This window comes from Lutra lutra, chromosome 3, assembly GCF_902655055.1.
Source record: "Lutra lutra chromosome 3, mLutLut1.2, whole genome shotgun sequence".
Taxonomy (NCBI): Eukaryota; Metazoa; Chordata; class Mammalia; order Carnivora; family Mustelidae; genus Lutra; species Lutra lutra.
The window spans coordinates 98,859,795-98,886,320 of record NC_062280.1 but is presented as its reverse complement, the minus strand read 5'-3'; the positions used below and the strand labels follow the sequence as shown (position 1 = coordinate 98,886,320).

The 26,526-nt window shown below is 38.1% G+C and overlaps 1 protein-coding gene across 1 annotated transcript in view; it reads right to left on the bottom strand.

Annotated features, from left to right (window-relative positions):
- NCKAP5 (NCK associated protein 5) overlaps positions 1–26,526 on the bottom strand; it is a 915,059-nt gene that overhangs the window by 463,901 nt on the left and 424,632 nt on the right. The window contains 1 exon segment of the mRNA XM_047722528.1: positions 7,826–7,959. Within this exon segment, the coding sequence (XP_047578484.1) occupies positions 7,826–7,959 (134 nt within the window).

The window sequence follows — 26,526 nt, the reverse complement described above, 5'->3', positions numbered from 1 at the left end:
ACTTTTCAGGGGCAGGGAAATATTCTATATTTTGACTTGGTTACATGATGATATATGCTTGTCAAAACTGAACAAAATGTACACCTAAAAAAAAGGATTTTCTGCAATCTGACCCAAAATATTTATCATTAAGAATAAAATGAATTTAGTTTCCAATTTTAAAATAAAATGGATTCTATATCCTGTATTTATTTTCTTAAAAGAAAAAAAGTATGTTGTGATGGGGTTAGGAACATAGTAAGACAATAATGGGTAATTTAAAAAAATGTTTAGAAGGAGACCAAATCACTGTTTTTGTTTTGTTTTGTTGTCCATTTTTTGTTTTTACTGATGGCTGTTTCTTCAGAGAAATTGTTTAAAAGTGAAAACAATTCTGGATGTCATGAAGTTCTCTCTGTTGAGGCTCTTTCCCAAACTAGCTCAAATAAATCATAAAGTGGACAACATCAGAGCCAAGAGCAATAATGTTTATGTCCACTGTAGAGGAGTGTAGCTTCCTTTTGCCAGTCAAGTTCCTCGGTATTCAATTTTGCCTGTCCTCAACAGAAATATTTCATCTGGGCTCGGCACTTTTCTAATCTTGACTTCTCCAGAGTCAAGTAACCAAAATAGACATGGCGAGAGCCCAAGCCCACAGAGCTTCACCGTGATCACAGTGTGGAGCGTAAGACCGTTCACTCCACATCCCCAACACGAAACCCTGGTTGTTAGAAATTCAAGATGGCCTGGTTGCAACAGTTTAATTATAACTTCACTCAAGTAATGCATTTCAGTTTAAACACACTGCCTTTTAAAAACCATAAGAAACATTATAAAACTGTAAGCAATTCTGCTCCTTTATGTTACAATCGAGCAAACTGAGATCTAAAAAGGTCAAATTAGTTAACTGAAGTTATGAAGCTAGTTAGAAGTGGAACTAGAACCAGGTCCTAGGAAGCCCCATTAAACAGGATGGTGTTTCTTGAAATATAATAGGAACTATACTCCGTGTTAATATGGTTTTCTCCACCAGGGATCAATAATGGCAATATAACTTCTATATTTTCTACTCAACAACATATATCTCCGTCAAGAATTTAGGAAACTTATGACAATGTCATCATATCTTAGGCAGAAACAGAAATACAAAGGAACTAAGCAATGTTTAGCATTAACTTATCAGTTGCTCAGGGAGCTGAAAATGGTGTCCATTTCCCCACCCCCATTCCCTTACAGTTGGTTTTAGTTTCCCTCTGCTTTGCTTAAGCAAGAGCTTACACACTAGATCACTAAGATATAAACTTTTGACATCAAAATATGATCCATACTATGTGAACCAGGTATTTAAAACATGCTATTTAAAATCTTTTTTTTCCCCATCCGTGTGATTTGAAGAAAATTTATCATTTCACTGATGCTGCTTTGCCATTTTAAACTTCTGCTAGGTTTTCTCAAAGGAGATGAGAGGCCTCCATTTTTATGAAAAGTCTCAGCTAGAAATATTGCTGATACTGTGGAAATAAGCAACTCTTAAATCAATAGAAAATTGCCCTCTGTATTCATCAGGAGGAACAAGGCATTCAGGAGAACCAGCCCCTGGGAGAGGTTAAAGTTGACGAAGGTCTAAGATGGGAAAAAATGCAGAAGGGGAGCAGAAGAGCTCTGTGCTGCTGATTGTCCAAAGGTCAGTCGACAGCTTTTCTCATCTTGTTATGTTTTACTCCTGCTAAAGATGTAAAGAAAATGTTCTTCTAATGTACCCAACAGACACAGAGGCAGAAGGGAATACGTGGGTAGAACATTTAAGGGTGTATTAACCTCTTCAACACACACTTCTATGCCAGGTGCCTACAGCTTCCAAATGGGCAGCAGAAAATGAGCCCTAGGCTTCCTTAAAGTCTCTGAGAGCCAATAATGTGAACAGCAACCAGTGAACGAGTTAAGCAGTAAAACCATCTCCATTTACGTCTCCTTGAAGTTCAGCATGCAGCCGTTTACACTTAGGCATAGCAATCTACTGTGATAGGAGAAATCCCAGTTACAGAAAGCAAAGAAATAGCTTCAAGGCAGCAGATAACTGCGTAGGGAGAGAAGGTCAAAACAGGTGCAGAGAAATCCTGGAGTTGTAGAGGGGGAAGCTTGCCCTCCATTTGGGATTTTTAACTATCCTTGTCTATGGGCAACAAAGCTAACTTGTTTCCTCAGTGTGTGGTGTCAATACACACACACACACACACACACACACGCACACACACACAGGGAACATTTCAAGGCTGCAGAGAAATATTAATTGATTTTTGATGATGCTTTGGGTGTGATACCGTCCTCTAAGAGTAGATCGTTTATAACTTATGTCTTCTAGGTGGTGCGTCTACTAATTTAAAGCTTCAAACATACTGTAACATAGAGCTGTCATATGATAAATATGTACAATATTATAGCTAGTAGCACTTATAAAATTAGTGCTAATTTCATCTGGCTTGATTCTTGCCTTTGCGTGATAAGATGCCATTAACAAATATGAAGGCCAACTGTCCTGAATTTGGACAAAAGTTCCCTTTATTTACAAACAAGCTATAAATGGAGGTTTTTTGGTTCTTATATGTACCTAAGTCTTCTCTATCTGGGGTCTACATTTTTTGAGGATACATACTGTATTCTGTCTTACCTTACACACAATAAAAATGTTTGTCTGATAAGAACAGCAGCTTTCGGCAATAATCTACATATTGACTGGACTGTTTCCAAAGGAACCAACTCAACTACAGGTGCACATCATGCATGATTTCCATTAAATAAGTAGTCTGTATTGCTTATTTCTTCACAAAACTGGTTCTTCTTAATCATTGTTTTTTTTTTTTTAAGATTTTATTTATTTATTTTGACAGAGACCACAAGCAGGCAGAAAGGCAGGCAGAGAGAGACAGAGGAGGGAGCAGGCTCCCTGCTGAGCAGAGAGCCTGATGCGGGGCTCAATCCCAGGACCCCGGGATCATGAACCAAGCCGAAGGCAGAGGCCTTAACCCACTGAGCCACCCAGGTGCCCCCATTGTTTCGTTTTTTTTTTAAAATATTTTATTTATTTGTTTGACAGAGAGAGAGAGAAAGACAGCACAAGCAGGGGGGAGCAGCAGGCAGAGAGAGAATCAGGCTCCCTGATGAGCAAGAAGCCCGAAGTGGAACTTGATCCCAGGACTCTGAGATCATGACCTGATCTGAAGGGGGAAGCTTAACCAACTGAGCCACCCAGGTGCCCCTTTTCTTAATCATTGTTATTCTACCTCAATAGAGCCCACCTGGTTGGAGAGAGTGTTCCTGAACTACTTGTCTAGGTGAACCTAACTGATGCACAAACAACCTCATTCACTCAAAGTAATGACATTGGGGGTGCCAACACTCATCTTTACATAGGATGGAAGGCAGTGACATAGCCACACTCACATCATTAACCCTGGCTGGTTAGACATGCATAGTTCAAATGAACAGTTAAAGGGAGTGTAGAGACAGAATCATAGAAGGGTAGGGCACAAAGCTATTCCCACATAAACTATGCCCAGCCATGTATATCACTCAGACAACAGGTTAAAATATCATTATGACATCTGGAAAGCAACTTCGATTTATATCAACAAATATCAAGACAAAGAAACCCTACTGACACTTTTGCTTGCCTCCCAGTACCACCCTACTGAAATGCTCCTTCGTGTATGGGGAAGGCTTAATTTGAAAGTATCTTTTCTCTTCACTGTATTTAGATGAAAGGTTGTAAATGGTCTGAACTGGGCTTGTTATGGCTGCCTGAATCACCCTCAATGCAGGCAATTTCTGATTTATGAGCTTAGAGCTGATGATGCAATCTCTGGTCACATCTCTCTCTCTCTTTTGCCCAAATTTTGAACCACTGCTGATCATTACACCCTAATCAGAGGTTAAGAGGGAAAGGGAGATTATAAATGAAGGTTTGGTGGTGACATAAAAGAGAACTACTCACTCAAACATTTTTATAGATTTTTATCACCTAAGTGACCCCCTTACTCATCACCACAGATAATCACAATGTTCAAGTTTGCCCGATGCCTTTAAGCCACCAAGCTTGTCACCTCACTGAAACTGCATAAAATCAAGCCTTGGACTAATTTCCCTTGCGGCACTCATTCTGACACCTGAACTCTACTTTGCACATACACCTAATTGTTCCCATTTCTAACTTTGTTATCCACTTTCCCCTCCAAATCTTACCTCTTCCCTGGACCTGAAACTCTAGAATCTCCTTCACTCCCACTTAGATGCCTGCATGGCGACACCACCATCAACTACACCAGGAAAATATTTCTTACAGCTCTATGCCTCAGCATCTCATGCCTCTGTGCTCCAGGTTCATCAGACCAGCACTGTGACATTCAGAAATCCCTTAACTTTGTAGATGTACGTGACCTTGTAGAAGTACCATTACCTATGAATTAATGCTACTCTACGCCATTTTGGACGATTGTCTATGATATCCTTCAGGGCCATCTCTGAAGGGGTCAATGGATACGTTCTAGAATGAGTTTGTTACCAGAGACAATGTTTCTCTCCCTGAGGAGTAGTAGCCTTTGTCTAGGAGATAACAATTACATAGGCTCTTGTATGTTCCTTTTAATCTTCTCTGCCAGGAATCTTAGAACTAAGTCACATGCTCACTCTCAGAAAACACGACAGGCCGTGTAAGTATGATTACTTGCCATACTACCCTTTTGTGGCTTTTGTTTTCTATTTTTCATTTTATTAATTGTATTGTGAAGCTACCTTTAATTGTAATCCACTTTCACATCCTTTGAAAACGTGGGCTACTAGCATTAGTTTTCAAAGTAAACTCATTCCATAAACAATACTCAAAGTAACCCTAAATGTCAGGGAGCATCATGTACAAAATGAATTTGTTGACCCAGGGAAAAGGAGAAAATTATGAAGGTAAACATTTTAAATTCAATACAATTATTTGGAATATGGAAATTATTTATGTGAGCATTTAGAGGTGGACCATGTCCAAGGGTGATGAGCTATATACATGTTCTATAATAAGGAGAATTCTATAAAGACTTAAATTATAGTAACAGGATTGTTTAAATAAATAGAACTAGAAGTATCTTACAAACCAAAGTTTAAAATGCAAAAGGCCATCAAAAATGGTGTAGTGGGCCTACTTAAACTATTGTGTAATTATCTCCTTTTAAAAGTTTTTATTTAAATTCCAGTTAGTTAGCATCCAGGTTAATATTAGTCTCAGGTGTACAATACAGTGATTCCACACTTCCATACATCACCCAGGGCTCCTCACAACAGATGCCCTCCTTAATCCCCATCATCTATTTCACCCATCCCCCCACCCACCTCCCCTCTGATAACCATCAGTTTGTTCTCTGTAATTTATTTTTTTTTATTTTTTTAAAATATTTTACTTATTTATTTGACAGACAGAGATCACAAGTAGGCAGAGAGGCAGGCAGAGAGGAGGAAGCAGGCTCCCTGCTGAGCAGAGAGCCCGATGCGGGGCTTGATCCCAGGACCCTGGGAACATGACCTGAGCAGAAGGCAGAGGTTTTAACCCACTGAGCCACCCAGGTGCCCCTGTTCTCTATAATTTAGAGTCTGTTTCTTGGTTTGCCTCTCTCTCTTTCTTTTCCCCCCTTTGCTCATTTTTTTCTTTCTTTTTTTTTTAATTTTATTTAGTTAACATACAGTGCAATATTGGTTTTTGGAGTAGAATCCAGAAATTCATCACTTACATACACACCCAGCACTCATCACAAAAAGTACCCTCCTTAATACCCATCCCCCCCATCTAGTCCACCCCTCACCCACCTCCCTTCGCCAACACTCAGTTTGTTCTCTATCATTAAGAAACTCTACTGGTTTATTTCCCTCTCTTCCTTTGTGTAATTATCTTATCTGTGATATAAGCTTTTTTATCCACCTTTGCTAATTTGCATTAGTTGTCTTGCTATAACTGGACTTGAACTCTTCAGTTCTGGTGAAGCTTTACATAAGGAAACTGATGATAGCAGGGGGAAATGTAGTATATAAAACCAAACACTATTTGTTCTACATATAATTATCTTCTCATTCAGTCTAGGATGCAGCCTTGACTCCTGTGCAACACAACTCTGTATGGATGTCATTGATTTATAGCAGATGACCTGGCATCATATGAAAATAATTTACTGTGCCATGTGTGTCTCACACCCAGTAAATCAATAGCTTGAATACAGAGACATCTCAATTAGATAACACAAGGGTAGGGCAATCTACCTCCTCCTTTCCTACATTCTTAAAATGGCAAGTATGACAAAGCAGGGCTTTAGAGCTGCTTCAAAAGCATGTGTGTGGGGGGGTCTATTATTTCAAGTTGGGAGACATAAAGTGAGAGTTACCATCAAACCAAATGAAAAATCGAGTACAAGGTTGTATAAGTAATAGCCTGAGAAGGGCGGGACCTGCATTTGTTTAAAGTATTGATTGGTGCATTTCTATAGCACCTGTGTATTATGGGCTCAGAGAGTGGAACAGGGTGTTAAATTATGACTCTGAACACAGGGGATCATCCATCCTTTCTACCCTGTTCCTCCAAGAAGCCTCCAAACCAAAGTCACAAGCACTGATGGTATTAGTCACAAAGAGATAAGACATCTGGAGGCTCAATTTCAGTTTCTCTGTGCGACACATCCAAAACTTAAGCTATCATTATAAAAGGTTCATAATGAGGAAGCCATATTATCCATCATTGATTATATCCAAATCCCAGTGGTAAATTAAACTCAAGATCCACATAGATTGCTCAGAAAAAATTTAGGGCTACTTCTCAAACTTGATTCAGCCTGAGACAACCTCATGAGGGAGAAAAAAACAAAAACCCCCAAAATTAATTTCCTGATTTAGGAAATGGTGAATGAAATACATAAATGAAAGTAAATTGTCCTTGGCGCGCCTGGGTGGCTCAGTCATTAAGCATCTGCTTTCGGCTCAGGTCATGATCCCAGGGTCCTGGGTTTGAGCCCCATATTGGGCTCCCTGCTTGTGGGAAGCCTGCTTCTCCCTCTCCCACTCTCCCTGCTTGTGTTCCCTCTCTCGCTATGTCTCTCTCTGTCTAATAAATAAAATCTTAAAAAAAAAAAAGAAAGAAAGAAAGTAAATTGTCCTTCACAGAATTCTCATATCTGGTCCCAGGACTGGAATAGCACAGAGAGGTTAAATAAATAGGTTATATTTAAATAATAGGTTGAACCTTCACCCGGCCCCACAGTAACTGTAACTGGAAGCTGAAAGATTCTGACTGTGTGGGAATTAAATTTAAGAGCTACTTTTCAGAATGCTAATTTCAAACTCAAGTTAAGTATTTTTAAAGGAAAAAACTCATTGATTTTGATTTTCTTTAAACTATCGGTAAAGGTTTACTTTAAGTACTGAGTAAGAGCTTACTGAATGATTAGATTCACATTCTCTGTCTTCCTTAAAATAGAACTATGATGACTGGTAAAATTTCATCCTCCCGGCTGGCCTTTCAAGGGACATTCTTATAAGCCACACAGCCACCACATCTTCCTGGAAAAATCCCTTGGAAACCCATCAAGGAAGAAAAGATAACCGGATCCAATAAAGCCAAGACTCTGCTAGGTGCAAAGAGCAAGTTTTCAACAAACTGGCCCAGATGCCATATGCTGGTGTGGCCAGAGGAGAAGGTCTAAGCTGTAGGTAAATTAGCTCCTCAAATTCAACAGATGCTTTCACAATGGAAATTCAAGCTGGGGACTTTGGGTGCAAGAAAGGATTCCCCTCCTGAATCAAGCAGCTCAGTTCAGAACAATACCTGGAGAACTGCTGCTGGAGGCCACGCATCTGAATTCTGTTGCGCTCAGACTCCAGTGTCACCTCCTGCAACCGCTTCTCACTCTGAAGACGTAAGTGTCTCTCCTCTTCCAATTCATGCATCAGCTTCTCATGCTATAAAAGGCACAAAGGGAATGACTTTTAAGGAGGTGTTTCTTAATTACTATGAGAAAAAAAATAATTAGTAATAGCTGTCAGTTACTAAGTATGAACTTGGACTTTATATATAAATTAATTCCATCCTCATTACAACCCCATGAAGTAGGTTCTATTATTAACCTCTCATTACAGACAAGAAAACTAAGGATCAGAGGCATCTAAGTAATTTGTCATAAAAACCAGAAGGTAACAGTTTTCAATCCTGGATGTGTCTCTATTGCTTGAATAATTTTCACTAAACCAGGCGGCTTCTTGTGCAGAAATGAAGATCTATGACCCAGTAATACTACCAAATGTATTAGAACTCGAGTAATGATGAGTAAGATCATTAGTGCCTATTCAGAATTGTTTCATCTCTTCAATCGCTTGTCTATGCTTTTAAAGGAACGTAAGTGATTTTTGTACAAGGACCTGTAATTTCAACTTCATTAGGCCATGGAGCTGATGAGAATAAGGTTAAATGTTTTGTTTTTATTTATCCAGTTAGGTTTTCACAGATAAAAACAGGCTAAGCCACCCACTTTATTTATTATGGCAGAAAACCAGCTCATTCACAAATGGGAATCAGTGTAGAAAGAAGGGCTGGACGACTCAGAATAGATGGTTCAGCAAAAACTCATTTCTGGAACCTCTCAGAAGCACGCAGACTAAAATCCCCCTGACAATACTGACTCTCCCATGCTAATGTCTTTTGTTGTTTTGTTGCTTCTGCTACTTCTCCTTTTAGCATGTCATGCTATTACGGTTATGGTTGCTACTAATGTGAGCACTTTGCATGTGGAATGGATGTTCTGTGATGAAAACCAAAGAACAACTCAGTACCTGACTAGGAGGGACCCACATTCTTTTTTTTTTTTTTTTAAGATTTTTTATTTATTTATTTGACACACAGAGAGAGAGATCACAAGTAGGCAGAGAGGCAGGCAGACAGAGAGAGGAGGAAACAGTCTCCCCACTGAGCAGAGAGCCTGATGTGCGGCTTGATCCCAGGACCCTGAGATCATGACCTGAGCCAAAGGCAGAGGCTTTAACCCACTGAGCCACCCAGGTACCCCAGGGACCCACATTTTTACATGGGAAGAAGGGAAGCTAAGACCACATGATGACTCTGAACCATGATTACCCAGGAGGAAATGCTAACCACCGCATGGGGCACATTCACCGCAAGTGATAGGAGAGATGGACTGTCTCCACCTCTAACACATGGGGAAAAATCTCTCCTGAGAATTATGAAGGAAACAGTAGACCATAATTTGAAAATAACTCAAGATCCTCTAAATCCTGCCTGTGCACCCGTGACCATGTTCTTCCTCCTGCTTAACAAGCTTTCTGTGATCTACTTAAAGTCTGGAGATGCTGCCAGGTTTGGCTTTGAGCCATCTCTCTAGAACTTCCCCACCTCATTTCATTGTTCTCTCCCTTCCTTGTGTCCATAGCACCTATGCTCTTTACTACCCTATACACTCTTACTTTCTTCTATCATTATTTTTCATGCGCATGTATTATAATTCTTCACCTACATAAACATCTGTTTGAGATCAGGACTATGTCTTATGTGTATATGTATTTTCTGTATTTAACATACTAGAAGTATATTTGCTTATTGATTCTGGAGCTGGCCTTTAGCTTAGTCAGGCCTGTAGCTTCTCTCCCAAACTCTTTGGTGGTCCATTTTTCACCCCTACATGGTCAGTTGCCTCTATCAGATTCAGAAAAAGAAAAATCAAAATCAAATCTTTATTCTGTCATGTTCCAGCAGCTCTGGAAGAGAAGAAAAACATGGTTTTGAAGGAGAAACATGCTAACCGAAGCCAAACCTTTGTAGAAATAGAATGGCAAATTTCATAGCACATATATCTTATTTGTTTTATTATTATACTTTTATTTCATTATTTAGATTTTATTACATATATTTAACCACAATAAAAAGATAAAAATAAAATTTACTCCATTATTACACATAACCAAGAGTCGTCTCTGTATAAACTGAGTGGACTAGAAGGAACATGGGTAAGTCATCTTTATTATAGAATTTGGAAGACTGCTTTGATTCCCAAAACAAGTGAAACAAATGGTGTCTGTTAAATAGTTAAAAAGCACAGCATATGAAAAAGGTGAAGTTTTGCAGGGAAGATAGAATTCATTTTTCCTTCATAAATGAAGAACGTCACATAGATTCGCTTCCTGTCACATTGAAGAATTCCCCAAAATCTAGTAAGGGAAGACATTTTCCATATGAATAAACTTTTCTGTTCAATTTGTTAATGCCTTTTCAAATACAAATAAAATGATACCCTTACAATATAAAGTTCCAGGGAATTCAAAGACTAATGAGGCAAAAGTTGTTTACTGAAATATATTCCCTTTAAATGGTGTGTACTTCAATTAAACCATCAGAGCTTGACAATAAGCCATATCTACTTTCCAAATGTAGGGAAAATTTTTTTTTTACTCAAATTATAAAACATGGATAAAAGTAAAAAAAGAATATATAAATGGATCGGACAGATTTTTTTTTTTTTTTTTTTTTTTTTTTTGGTAATAGCTGTCTGTAATTTTGATTTGTTTTTCCCACAGGTTTGCTCTGTATCTTTCATAGCACAGAGAGTAAAAGGGAGTGAGAGGTGCAGAAGAGCGGAGTCTTGTTTATACGGTGCTGCCGGGTACTGAAGAGCAGTAAGTAAAAAACAATGTCACAGAAATCTGGGTTGTAGACCTGACGAGGCTAAATTTCTGTGACAGTTTTTCCACTGAATCCCTGGACTGGGATGGCTTTAAGAAGCCATCTTAAGAAAGCTCTGAGAGTGTTTTTCTAAACTCAGTGGGGACCACATTTGTATTTCTCTCAGTTTCCTTTAGCAAGTTCCCCTTTTTCCACTTTTCCTCCTTGGCTTCTCCTACCATTGTACACAAACTGCTACACCAGGAACAAAAACACTGCCTCCCTCCCCCCACCGCCGGGTTGAGTCTATAAGACGCGAGACACGTGTTCACCAGACACTTCACCAGACACATGTTCACAAGACACTTCACCAGGCATAAAGCACCCCCTCCTTTCAGAGTCATGGGCTTCACTCTCATCCAAAAGGAGGGTCTGCACAGTTTTCTCAACAAAAGCTGGCTCTGAGTGGGTGAACTTCTAACCCTTTGTTCTTCTTTAGTTGATAGCTCTACCTCTGAAATAAGTTTTTTGAGAAAAATCTTGAGTTGGAAAGCACTTTACTGTTCATGGAATGTTTCACCTTCATCGCTTCATCTAGCCCTCAGGACAATGTGGCAACGTGGGTTGTTACCAACTTCTTTTAAAGATACGATAAAAGGTATAAAGAGAGGGAAAGTGCTTGCTCAGGGCTTCACTGTTAGAAATGATAGCTCTGGGACCAGAACCAAATTTTTCTGACCGCAAGTCCCACTGCCCACCTCCACCTTTTTTTCTTCTTAGGATAGTCAGTTCTGCTCTAACATTTATTTTGTAATCTTTCCATCCTTTATTTATTTTTATATTTGACATAAAACATATTAGTTTCAGGTGTACAACATAATGGTTCAATATTTGTATACACAAATGCAAATATAATCACCACAAGAAGCCTAGTTATCATCTATCATAATACATAATTACAAAGTGTTTTTTTATTCTCTTGTGATGAGACAATCTAAGATTTACTCACTTAGCAACTTTCAAATATGCAATACAGTATTATTAACTACAGTCACCGTGCTGTACATTATACCCTCATGACTTATTTCATGACTATAAGTCTGTACTTTTTGACCCCCTTCGTCCCTTTTTCCCACCCTCCACTGCTTCTCAACCTCTGACAACCACCAATCTGTTCTCTGGATCTCTGTTTGGTTTTTGTAGTTGCTGTTGTTTGTTTTGTTTTTCCATTCTATATATAAGTGAGAGCATATAGCATTTGTCTTCTTTCTGTGCCTGACTTATTTTACTTAGCTTAGTGCCCTCAAGGACTAATCATGTTGTGCAAATGGCAAGAATCCCTTCTTTTATGTGGCTGAGCAGTTATTTTATTGTATGTGAGGGTGTGTGTTGTATGTGTGTGTACCTACACATCTTCTTCATCCACCTATCCTGGACACTTAGGTTGCTTCCATATCTTGGCTATTGTAAATAATGCTGCAATAAACACGGGGTACCTGTATTTTTTTTGAAGTAATGTTTTCATTTTCTTCAGATAAATACCCAGAAGATGGATGGCTGGATCATATGATACTTCTATTTTTACTTTTTTGGGGACCTTCCATACAGTTTTCCATAGTGGCTACACAATTCACATCCATACCAACTATGCATAAGGGTTCCCTTTTCTTGAAAATCTCACCAACACTTGTTATTTCTTTCTTTGTTTCTTTTTTTTTTTTTTTTTTTTATTTATTCTAACAGATATGAGGTGACCCTTTTTGGTGGTTTTGATTTCCATTTCCCTGATGATTGGTCATATTGAACATTTTTTTACGCATCTGTTGGCCACATGAATGTTTCCTTTGGAAAACGTCTATTCAGACCTTCTGCCAATTTTTAAATCAGATTGCTTTGTTTTTTGTTTTTGTTTATTGTATTGTAGTTCTGTATTTTGAATATTAACCCCTGATTGGATATAGGATTTGTAAATTCGTTAATCATATATCCAGTCAGAATGCACTGCTCTCACATTCAATGCATTGTCTTTTCATTTTGTTGATGATTTCCTTTGTTATGCAGAAGCTGATTTCAGTTTGATCTCACTTGTTTGCTTTTGTTTTTGGAGTCAGATCCAAAATATTATCACCAAGACCAATGTCAAGTTTCTTACTGCCCAGTTTTCTTTCCAGGGGTTTTATGGTTTCAGGTCTTACATTCAAGTTTTTAATTCATTTTGAGTTAAATTTGTATATGGTGTAAGATAGTAGTCTAGTTTCATTCTTTTGCATGTGTCTGTACAGTGTTCCCAACACCATTTATTAAAGAGACTGTCCTTTCCATACTGTGTGTTCTTGCCTCCTTTGTCATAAATTAATTGACTATATTAATAGTGGGTTTATTTCTGGGTCGCTCTTCTGTTTTCTGATTTTTGTGTTTGTTTTTTATGCCAATAAAGTACTGTTTTGATGTGACAGCTTTGTAATATAGTTTGAATTAGGGAGTATGATGGCTCCATCTTTGTTGTTCTTTCTCAAGATTGTTTCGGCTTTTAGAGATCTTTTGTGATTCCATACACATTTTAGGATTTTTTTCTATTTCTGTGAAAAATGTCAATGGAATTTTGATAGGAATTGCACTGAATTTATGTATTGCTTTGGGTAGTATGGACACTTCAACAGTATTAATTCTTCCAATCTATTAGCATGGAATGTCTATCCATTTCTTTGCGTCTTCTTCAATTTCTTTCATTAATGTCTTGTAGTTTTTGATATCCAGGTCTTCTACCTCCTTAGTTAAATTTGTTCCTAAGTATCTTATTCTTTTTGAAGCAAGATCATGAATTCTTTTGGGCCTGAATCCAGCTTCCTTGCCTGGTTCCTTTTTCTGTTTCCAGTCTTTACCAGCTAACATTTCCCAGCACTCCGGTCCCAATTTTATTCTTTTCTAACCCGTCGCATCCCCCTCCATTGGGCACATCATCAGACTGGGGACTTAAGCCCTCAGAGTACTTCATTTTTTTTTTTTTTTTACAGATTTATTTATTTGAGAGAGAGTATGAGAGAGAGAGGGAGGGAGCACACAAGCAGCGGGGTGGGAAGGGGCAGAGGGAGAGGGAGAAGCAGGCTCCTCACTGAACAGGGAGCCCAAGCTGAAGGCAGACGCTCAACCAACTGAGCCACCCAGGTGCCCCCTGAGAGCAGTTCAATAGGCCTTTAGGAGTGTGGCAGACCAGAAACTTGTCCCTTAGACCAAAGCTCCTGGACATGCAAAATACCTACTCACAGAGTGAGGGTGTGTTTCCAGTCTGCTATCTGTTCACTGCCCTGGCGATGGCAGTCTGTCAAGAACTGTCTTTCCAATAGTTCCTTATGGTATCCAGGAATACAAGCCACTTTGGCCTAGAGATCATGAGCTCAGTGGATCCCCTGCTGGCAGTCACAAAACACTGGGGTATCAGACGTAAACAAGCCAGGGCACCAGACGTATGTAAAATCTCCCTTCTAGGAAATAGAGCCAGTGGAGCCTGGTAGAGAGAGGGTATGAAGATGATACCTTTTGAAGGAAAAAAATAAAAATATAGTAGCCCAGGTTTTAGTGAGTCAGAGACAGAGCACAAGGATGGATGGAGTCTTCCAGCACCTCCATCCCTGGAGAGAATGCCAAAACACACTGCTCCCTCCAATGGATGCCTAAGATGAGCAAATGAATCTTCTTCACATATACTCTGTGTGCTTTTCCAAACTGCTACTTCTGAGCTGGGCCCTGGAGCAAGTCTGCACTTGAGCCTTTTAAGAGCTGTTTCTCATTTCACTACAGCTCTTTGGGCCTCATGGACACAAGCCCTGAGAATCTTCAAAGCAGATGTCTTGGTGGCTCATCTCTCAAATATTCGTCTTAAGAGTTATAGTGACTGGTATAATCTACAGACTCTTTACTCCTCAAGAAGCTCTGGGTTTTTTAATTCCCTCCTGATTGTGGGTTGCTGGGCTGGCAATGGGTCTGTGGTGAGACCACATCTCACCTTCTCCAACCCTCCTGAAAGCAGGCCTATTCTCTCCTGATGGCAGAGAGAGGTGCTGCGAGTTTTCAGAGAGAAGTCTCCCATATGTAGTTGCAGATTTAGTGTGTCTGTTGGAGGAAATGAGTTTAGGATCTTCCTGCATCTCTGTGTGGACTAGCCTCCTAACACTTACTTTAAGAGCATAGATTTGCTTTAGGGCAATGGCTGTGTCAGGGACCGATGTGAGCATAACCTAAATCTCACACTCGCTTATGCCTGATTTCATTCATGAGAAACATGAAGTGAACACAGAAAACTGCACCCAGCTGGACCTAGCCTAGAAATACACAAATCACACGCATTTAAGATGGATGGGCCAATGCTTTCAGTTACCGTGCCTCTTAAGAGTCACCCCACCTATATCTGGTGGCACAATTTGCCCTCTGATTTCAGGCAGCCTTCCTTCTGCCACTTGGCAGTAACTCACAAGCTGCAGCCCTTCCAATGACCCCCTCCACAAGCCAGCTGCCTGTCTTTCTCAAGGAGAAGTGCCATATTTATTATATTATTCATGTATTTCTTAACCACTTAACACAACTAAAACTTAGCTGATATTTTTATTAGGTTTCTGGATTTTTTTTTAAATGTGTTACTGACCAAGTGTCTAAGTCTCATGTCCCTACTTCCATTTTTCCAACAAGCCCTGTGCAATGATTTTTAAGAATGCAGAGGTTGCATTATAGTGGAGCTGACTATATGCCACAATAGAGAAAAAGAAATCTGAATGAGAGTTAAGTTTCCAAGTTCTTTTCATATTTGGGCACAAGAAAAGAGTTGGGCCCTTGACAAAGAATCAAGCACAGAAACAATAAAAGAAAGGTATATTACGTCCAAGTCTTTGTTCTATCCAATGATCTTGCCTCTATGTCAGAGACTTAACACAGACTTTAAACTTCCTTAGACTTAATTACTATCCTCTGATTAAACCTCTGGGGAAGGAAACTCCACAATTTCCCTGGGTAATCCATTTCATTGTCTTAAACATCTTTCCTGATAATTTTCTAAGACTTGTTTAAATTGTTTTAAGTATCAAAAAGCAATTTTTATCTGCATGTTCCCAGGAAATGGAGAAAAACCTATATATTCCTATAAATATGAAAAGAGTTTGGAAAAAGAGCTATGTACATATCCACATGGATTTATTAATTCCACTCAGACCACAAATGTTTACTGAGGAGCTACTATGTGCCACACACTGGACCAGAGCAGGAGACCAGCAAGGAGTCAAATAGACATGGTTTATGACAGTAGCTGACTAACACACAGTCAAGAGGGCAGGTGCTAAATGAATTATCACACAGATAAATGAATCAGTGAATATTTAAGGGTCTGCTGAAAGCTGATAGCAAGAGAAACTAATTTTGTTTGGTACTTTAAGTGAAGGCTCCTCTGAGAAATTAACATTTAAAATAAGACCTCTGTGATGACTCTAGGTGGAGTGATTAGCAAATGGAAAGGTCTTGAGTCACACACAGGAAGAAAGAGGAGCAGTTGAGGGTGCCTAGAGCCTGGGGGATGCCTAGAACAAGGGGATGGGAGTAGCATATGATACAGGTAGAAAGAACAAAGCACAGACCAGAGGATCATGAAGGTTGTATTAAGGATGTACAATTACATCTTAAGTAAGACAGTAACTCATTGCAAAGGTTTCATTAAATGATTGATAGGATCTGGTTAAGATTTTGCAAAGATCATTGTCCATTATGTGGAGAAAGAAGTGAATTAAGTCTAAATAACAGAATGGGAAAATATTTAAATAGAGAACTGTGAATGCTACCAGCTTCTGGTTTAGACTGCATTTGCTACTCAAGTGGTTTTGGACAAGCCACTTAAAACCTAACTGTTTTAAGCTAGCTTCCTCTGTATATCAGGGAGAGTAAAACTGCCCAAGCCAATTTTACAGGATCACTGAGAGGAATGAGCAAAACAATGTATGGTAAAGCACTACAAAAACTTGAAAGTCCCAAATAAAAATAAGACATGGATAACTAGAATCACATAACTTATATCATCTAATGTAGTTTAGTTACTTTTCATAAATTCTACGAAAAATTTAGTTTTTAATAATCCTTACATATTAAGTAAACATTGTAGTTATAGATTTCTTTTAAAAAGCTGAAAAATGGGGGCACCTGGGTGGCTCAGTGGGTTAAAGCCTCTGCCTTTGGCTCAGGTCATGATCCCAGGGTCATGGGATCAAGCCCCGCATCCGGCTTTCTGCTCTGCGGGGAGCCTGCATCCCTTCCTATCTCTTTCTGCCTCTCTGCCTACTTGTGATCTCTACTGTCAAATAAATGAATAAAATCTTAAAAAAAAAAAAAGCTGAAAAATGTATGTCTGAATAGATCAAACTTCAATACATTTTAACGTAAGAACTGAAAGATTAATCAAATATATCATCTGGAGTGTAGATAACACTATATCAGACATCTCCCCAAAACATTATTTTTTAATCCTACCACCTACTCTGATTTTAAACAGATGGCTTGATCTGTAGGGTGCCAAAACCTCAGGGGTTAGAACTAAGATATTAACACTGGATTTCAAATACAGAAAGTCAATAAATCCTTCTATCCTAGATCTAAGTAGATTTGATGCTTCTAACTACATTAGTATATGACAGGCAAGGTCAGTTACATAAAATTCAAAGAATTTGGAAAACAAAGAAGAATTTTGTTTAGTCGGTGTGGAAGCTTCAGTGCCACCACGCATGGTCATGTGTCAAGTGAAACATCTGCTCTAACAAGAGATGTGCCTTCCACATATGCTTTAAGCATCTGTGAAAGTCCTGCTGAGTGAGTGACATGGGGCATCAACTCATCCAGAGGTATTCTACATTGACTTAATGTTGAAGAGATACGGGATAATATACAGAAAGGTATTCACTATACGTGTCCCTTTCAAAAGATTTCCCAAAATGTGTCAAGTTATAATACTCTTGTTAAATATTTTACAATCAAAGAACCATGGGAAAAACACTAATACTCTTAGGCAATACAAGGATCTAAAAGTTACTCAGAAATGAACAGAGGCCAGTAGACAAGGTCATAGGGACTTAATGATATTTTTGGATATTGATGAAAAAATATACGAACTCATTCAAGAAATGTGGAATCTGGCAAACAAGCCACAATGGAGGTTTTGAATTCGACTATTAGAAAAGACAAATACATTTGATTTAGTGATACAAACATAAAGCATGGTAGTAAGACTCAATTCAGAACTTCAGGATATGCTTAGACTTGCTTACTAATTGGTGTCCGGACACCCACAGCTATTGTCATGTGTTCACCAATCAACATCTAATGTATATGGAAACATTTTAAGATTATACAGAGACCCAGAATAACCATTCTAATTCTCTTGCTACCTATTGGGAATCTAAAACTGGCAAGTGATTTTTTTTTTCTTCTTCAGAGGTCCATAAACCAAACATGTGTCAGCAACAAAATTAAACTGTTATGTTTTCATGAAAACTAGTTTTTAATGGAAAAACTATACTAACCAATTGATGTCAAACTAATATAAAAAGGAATCTAAATTAAGCTATAGTTATTACATCTAATTGTAACCTCGTTTTTACTTTTTACACAAATTGCAATGTATTTTCCCCATAAGGTTCCCTGAATTCAATATCCCCATTAGTTATGAAAGATTCAGTTATCCCAGAAGCAGAAAAACAGATAAGGAACCTAAGAATTGATTTTTTTTAAAGCCCACACTGTTGGTTGTAACAGAAGAATCAGAATCAGATTTTGAGATGCTAGGATAGAAGCAGCCCAATATACATCCACAGTGCTGATAACATCGCCCAAGAGAGACAAAGCTTTTATTCTAACAACAACAAAAAAAAAGATAGAGAGCTTGGTTTTAAAAAAAAAATGTGAGAGGCGGGAGAAAATGGTGAGAGAAATAAAAGAGAGGGAGTGGGGAGAAGGGGAAGAAATTTCAAGGGTAAAGAAGACAGATGGACACTTAGGAAGATCTTTAAAATGTCCTCAATGCTACATGGGAGCTCTAAAAAAAAAAAAAAAAAAGTGCCACAGGTGAATCACTCCATAAGATTAAATTTTCTTAGGATGGGGCGCCTGGGTGGCTCAGTGGGTTAAGCCGCTGCCTTTGGCTCAGGTCATGATCTCAGGGTCCTGGGATCGAGCCCCGCATCGGGCTCTCTGCTCAGCAGGGAGCCTGCTTCCTCCTCTCTCTGCCTGCCTCTCTGCCTGCTTCTGATCTCTCTCTGTGTCAAATAAATAAATAAAATCTTTAAAAAAAAAAGATTAAATTTTCTTAGGCAAAAATTATGTATATGCATATGCTTATTACTTAGGAAAACGATACAGATGTGAAATTTATGGGAGGAGTGTTTTTAGGGTGGGTTGTGTAGAAGAGCATGATAAAATGAAGGCTTGGCACGTCAAGATTGATATAGATCATAAAGGCGTGTTGGAACAAATTGTTAGAAATTATGGTTTCCTGTATACAAAGAGAAAATAAAGTTGTCCTTTGCTTGTAGTCAATGATCTTTATATTTATCAAGTAGAGCTACAAGTGAAGAAGAAAATAGTAATACTGCACTCACAATATAAAGTAATGTAGTTTTGATTTTATTATCATACATAATAAAAAGTTATATATTGATTATTTTCCATGTTTTTCATCACTTTCAATGTCTTGATTTTCACCATCATGATTCCTGTGATGGAATAAGCACAAGGCTGGTAATCTGGGTTATTACCTTTTTGGTTCTTCTATTAACTGGCTATGCACCTTTGGGAAATACAGTTATCCTCCTTGGGCCTCCTTTTAAAATGCTATGGTCCCTTTCAACTCTCACATTTTATCTACCCATGACATTAGCCATAAGCACAGTGTTGGGTTTTAGGACGCCTTACTCCAAAATATGGCCACCTGCCATATTGAATACCTTCAGCTAAAGGAGTCTAAGAAAACGTGAGAAGCAGAAATGTCTCTCTGACTTCTCCTTTCCCTGCAACAGGTCATTAAACCCTCATGTGAGACGTGCCCTTCCTATGACACAGAAGGAAAGAAGGCATTCTTATCACCAGAGATGGCGAATTGGGGACCAAGAAATCTATTTAAAAAAAAAAAAAACTTAGAAAACTCACCCTTACCTTCCTAATAATGTCACCTAATATCAACCCTCCATCTAGTCAATTCTGCACAAATTGATTATTTCTTTAGCTAAAAGATGTAAAAGCCTCCTGCTCTGGTCACTTCTCCAGGTCTTCATTCTCTTGGGAAGGCTTCCATATACATGTAAAAGCTCAGAAAAAAGTATGCTTCTCTCTTATAATCTGTCTCATTATCAGTTTAATTCTTAGGCCCAGCCAGAGACCTAAAGAGGGTAGAGAAGAATTTTTCCTCCCCGACCACAGCAAGAAAAACATAGTTACTAATGGGATGATGGGTAGAAGGAGACGGAACATGTCTCTAAGCTGGCGCCGGTATACATTGTTGAAGATGTTATAATAAGGATCTCATTTGGTAATGATGAAGGAGACTGGCATCCTGGATGGAGACCTAGGTGGGTGAAGCTGTAGATTTAAGAGGCTAAGGGCATCGTTCCTTTGGCTAGTGTAAAACGGGCAAAGAAATTTTAAAAAGAACATCGGGCATTACAGGATGGGGAAGAGAGGTGCTAAAATGCAGACCCCAGAGGTACTGGATTTAATTTGATTCCCAAACAACTGCAGGTCTCAGTAGATCTTGAAGAGAATGACAGAATCTAAATGATGTTTGAGCAAGATAATTTTTCCTCAGGGTAGACTCCGGAAGTGAAGGACTACCGTAACAGGGACAAGCAGAAACTGTTCCTTTTTTATTGCTGCCATTCATTAGCAATGGTTCCTTGAGTTGGAAAGAGCTTTTCCACAGAGTTTTCTGGCTCACTGCCTTTCTGACTTCAACAAGCCTCTCAGAAAGCCATTTTCTCCCTAGCCTGTGAGTATCTGATCATTATAGGGACTGACCGAGGAGAGCAAGACGTTGAGGAATAAACCAAATGAGTAGTAAGCTTGTTATCCATGGTCAACTGCCTAATTCAGACGCATTCTTTCCCTTACCCCAATCACTTCCTTGAGTTTGTTTGGTCAAAAGGTTCAATTCTCAGCTTTACTTAGAAAACAGCTTCATTTACCCTTACCACTGGGTCCTTTTACAAGAAATCACTGGCTCCTTCTTTTCCCCTGGTCACAAATCTTTCTCTGTTGTCATGTTAATTGATTACAATTAACAGTAGCTATTAATTATTCTATTCCTTTAGGAATTCTCAGAAGTCAGTTTTATTAAGTGCCATCCCACTTGACTGAAATCCTAAGTATTCTTTTCTGTTCTGTGGAGACAGTATGTTTTACATAAGGAAAGGGGAGGATTTCAGTTCTTTGAGGATTTTTACTTCCAGTTCTCTGCTCTGAACCAATCTTTGGTCTTTAGAATGGCCCTAGATTTATTTATTCCCCAATTCACCCCCACTCTGTTCCTTTTCTATCTGCTCCCCACTGTCCAGTAGAAAAATGAATGATATCTCCAGCAGATATTGTTTCCATTTCCAAAATCCAAGTCACTGAATTTCTCATTTTGTTCCTTATTATGGAGGATTCCAAGATCTTGTATTCTCTCTTCCAATCTCGATTCTTGAACTTCAGCTACATTTATTATAAAGGTCAGCACTTGTTGTACCTTCTCCACTGCCCACCTCATTTAGCCCACACACTGGTGCTCCAAATATTCAACTTAACTTTTTTTCCAAATTACATGATGTCATATATTTTACTAAGCACTTCACATGGAGGCATCATCACCTGGCTCTTCAAAAAGCACGCTTTACTTAAGACAGGCATTGAGTCCTGCACTTGGTAATGAAACTCTAGAATATTAGCATACCAGTGAGCACTCCAGAAGTGTTCAATATACTCTTGTTGAATTAAACTGAATTCTCTTGACCCCACACTACTCCTTTCCCTCAGCCAGCTCTAGGTTTGCAAAATTTTTATCAGTGACAATTTTCAGTCTTTGTTCACTCTGAAATTTATATGATGACGTTTTCTATGGTTCAGAAGCCCCACAGACATACTTCACCCTGTCTGTCATTTTTTTTTTCCCTTACACTGCCTATGTTCTACCCTCTCCCAACAGCCCGCAGAATGTAATCCAAAACTTTATATTCAAATCCCTTATCTGCTTAGTCACTTTCTCCTTAACTAGTAAGTAAAAAAATTTCTTTTCTTAGAGGATTTGCAATGACTTCCTTTAAAAGCATTTATAATTCCATTATTTTAGGATAGCATATTTTACTCTTCTTTTTGTTCATCCTACTAGATTTTACAGAATTGTAGGAGGAAAAAAACCATTCAGATGAAAGATCCTTCTTTTTCCTCTATGACTGGAATCCTTATATTCCTGTCTTTCTTCAGTGAATGGGTATAATTACATGTATGGGATATTAAAGTATTTGCTATGATAATTATTCATTCTTCTAATATAGGAGAATAATTATAATGTCAACAACAGACTGTTCAAGGTACTACTGGAGCTTTCATTTTAAATCTGCTGAAAATGGCTTACAGGACATCCTCTCAGTAATTAATATTAATTTCTCACAAACACTTATTATTCACTTGGAAAACACACTAGAATACCTTCCTACATCCCATTTCACTGTGGAAATGTCTCTTCATTTTTTTTTTTTTAAACAAAGCCCTGAGAATATCTGGATTGGTTTTTTACATAGCCAGCTTCCATCATTTTATCATACTAGATTATATTAGAAACCTGAAATTTTATAACACCATGATTTTTAGCAGACTGCCTTATCCTTGTTAGCAAATGCAAACTTTCACATTCTATCATTCCATTAAAGGTCAACTCTAATATTTAAAAGATCAATGTGGAACTAATCATAAGTTTTGGTTCACTGCTTTAGTATTTCATTTCACAGTTACCAAAGTTAGAAGAAACTGAAAATATTACTTATTGAATAATTAGAGCTTTGTTATTTGAGGAGGTAAGGCTAAAAGGAATAACATTTTTATGCGAAAATCATTAAAGGCTTGTAAATAAGTTGAGTGAGTATAGTTAATCTATAGGAAAGGAAAATGTATATTCTTAAAAGACAATCTGAGTATCTCTTTTAAAAGAACACTGACCCCTTGGTTAATCACATAAATGGAGGGGAAGATTATAGTAGATAACCTCAGTTTCTAAGTGGTAGGATATGGTCACAAGAAGAAGCAAACAGGAAAGAGGGCCCCACATGATACAAATAATAGTCATGAAAAATAGGCCAATATAGATTATAGTTACCACTAACAGAACATCTGTGACATGGCTGAGTGTTAAAAAGCTCATACAAGAAATCATGATTGTAGGTCTTTTGTGTGTAGTTTAAGTGAGCAACAGCAATGTGTTTTCAGGTACCCTTTTTGTAATTTTCTGGCTTCTCTCCAGCTGCCACTCCTGGCTGCATGTCTAGCCCTCTCTCACTTGCAAGCAGTCTCACTCACACAGCTTATCCAGACTTGAAGGAGCACAATTAAGCTGTACAGCTAGAGTTCCATGCAGACATGTTAACATCTTTCCCTTCCTGTAGGTCTTACAATTTTAGGGAAATGGAAGTGTTCAGACTTGGAAATGCATTTAGCTTATTAAGTCCAACTGTGGTCTTAAAGATGCTAACCACAGAAAAAAAAAGACTACTCTCTGTCTTTATCACTCTGCACAGAAGATTGAACTTCCTTTGGGAAGCCTCCCCTCCCAGAGATTTTCAAGAACTTGCTGGAATTTTCCATCTGAACCAGTAGGAATGATAGGCAAAACTTGAGTTTACCTTTATAAATTACTTTCCCTGGCAATATAAACCTTTATATATAGGCTCAAAATTAAACCCCTACATGAACATGGAAAAGGAACCAGCAAGACCATAAAACACTTTAATCATTAATATATTAGTATATTAAAAATCCCTCATAAAAAATTTTGTCTTGTTCTTTGGGGAGTAACATTATCAAAAGCTAAGTTTTCTTAGGAGGCCTTGAATGCTATGAAATGTGATTCCTTCATTTTTACTGGTATAGGATATTGGTACACGGCTCTACAAGCGTATGTGTTTGTATAGACTAGAAATACCAGAAATTTTGAACAAAGAAATGGTTTCAACATGTACAAAGCAAATAGTTCCAAGTAGTGAGATTTAATAGCCATTAATTACCATGGTCAAGAAAAACACATGTGCCATTAAACAGGCATGCCATTTATCCCATCTAAATACCTACAACAGCAGCTATCACCTCTTGGACCAGGAGGAATTACACAGAGTCCACAAATTACAAAGGGTTCAGTATACTGAATGTTACTTATAGCAATTATTGAATACATAAAAGCACTGTTATAACACAGAGAGTCTGTGGCTTTATTTCATTTTACTTTTTTTTTTTTTTATGTAGAAAGGATTCATCTACTCAATAACACTGTAGCCACTAGCATTAAATTCAAACCATGGCTAGTGCTGCATCCCCAATGATATGAAAATAAGGAAACACATATATACATTTAAAGAGCACCTGCCTAGTTCTGGAGAAAGTGCAAAAGAAATTCTAGGGAAAAAACAAGGGAATGAAAAGAAAAAAAAAAGGAATATTCTTTGCATCACAATTAAGAAGATACTGATGAATCCTGACTGGTTGTTCTAAGCACTTTTCATATACTATCCACTGGATTTTTCACAAAATTAGACAGGAGGCACTATTTCCAAAGCATTTTTTTTTTTAAGACTGATTTTAATGCCACAGGAAATAAATAGCAAAGTCAGAGTTCGAACTCAGGCAACCTGATTCCAGGGTCATAGAGCTTGACTGCCTCTCCTTAAAAGTACCAAGGTGTTTCTTTCCTGGTCTAGTAAACTTTCACCTCAACTGGTGAACCAACTATCATTAAGTTCTTCCCTTTCCGAGGGCCTATTAGAGATTGTGTGATATGAGAAAGGTCTAAGAGATAGTCTTAAAATAGAGAGAGATTGTCTTTGTCAGTAAGAATATCGTAATGTGGTAGGACCAAGATTATCACATACCAAATAATTAGCTGGCAAACCACAACTACCTAGAACAAGGGTTGGCAAAATTTTTCTGTAAGGGACCAGATGGTAAATATTTCAGGCTTTATGGGCCATATAATCCCCATAGCAACTACTCAGATCTGCCCTTGTAGACATAGACAATACGTTAACAGATGGGTGTAGATGTTCTTCAGTAAAACTATTTTATAAAAACAAGGAGGGTGTGCGGCAGCTCAGACATAATCTGTGGACCCTTAATCAAGATTACCCATTGACTCCTCATGAAAACAAACTAATTCTAATCTTCCATTTCCCAGGAGGTGGTATTTCTTTTATCCAAAGTTCATAAAATCCTCAGAAGCCACAGGGTTGGGGAACTGTCTTATTGTTGAGAAACAAACACAATTTGATATACCTTCCCCCAAATTTAATGAAAATGTAGGCAGTGTTGACAATCAAAAATAAATAAGTTAGTAGGTAAGTAAGTAAGTTTGGATTTTCCAGAAGAGGTAATCTTTTAGCAATTCTTGAAATCATGTAATTGTATTTGTCAGGATGATATGAACAAGTCTCTTATCTATCCCTGTGTGATTATATCTCCTACAAAGGCACTAGTTTTGTTACACACAGAATTACACTTTGCCATTTGGTGCTGAACCATTAGCCGCAGTCTCTTCTTATTCTCAGTTAGGAAGCGATACTCCCCCCCCCACTCCCTTCAAGAGAGAATAGAGTCTATAGCCATTTGCTTCCAGTGCTGTTTAGTGTAAACAATGATTCAAATTAGTTTAATTCAACAATTTACAAAGGACCTACTTTATGACAAACTAATCTCAACATTTGATAATTCTGATATTAGTCATAACATATGTACAGATAAATTAGTTGTAGAGGTAAACATCTTAATTTCTCTTTATATCAAGAGTCTATGAGATTTCATGTTGAGAGGAGCTGGCATCTTTAAATGCTTTTCTATCATATATTCTCAGAGGCTGAAATAAAATTTAGGTCTAGCCACTCATTAAAATCAAACACCTCAGTGTACAGTAGTGCAGTATGTAGTAATATAGTATGTAGATGACCAGTTGTAGTAGAATACTTATTGGTCCGTCTCTCTAGCAAAAGTTTTATATTTCCTATGTGCTAAATAAGTCACTCTCCAGCTTAGCCACGAGTCTTCATAACATCTAAATTGGCTTGGGAGACAAAAAGTTAAGCTTGCCATCTAGAATTGTGTAGCCCTTGGGTTGTGCCACTTTTATGGATCATCTAACTCCCCAGATTGGGTGCTTAGTTATATTTTAAAGACTTCAAAACTTCAAACATCCTTTTGTCTGTTCCTCATTGATTGCTGCTCAACTAAATGTTTTTCGCTCTGGGAATAATAGTTTCTCACAAAGATAAACCCAGGCCCTGACAAACAACTCCGCAGCATACCGCAGCTTTCCTAAGAGTGGTCAGCAGGAAAAACTACTACCTTATGCAATTTTTATAAGTCTCTTAGAGTTGAATCATTCCACTGTAAAAAAAAAACAAAAACAAAAAAACAAAACAAAACAAAAAAAAAACAAAAAACCTTTATTAAATTATCTACCGGATGGCAAGCTTTCTGAGAATAACAATTGAGATGGCTTTGTCCTTTATTACAGTTTCAAATCACTGCAACCATGCTGCTCATGTTCATTTTTACATCTTCTCTGATGACAAAGTTATTAAAGGGCAGTTGCTAGATAAAGTGGGGGTACACAG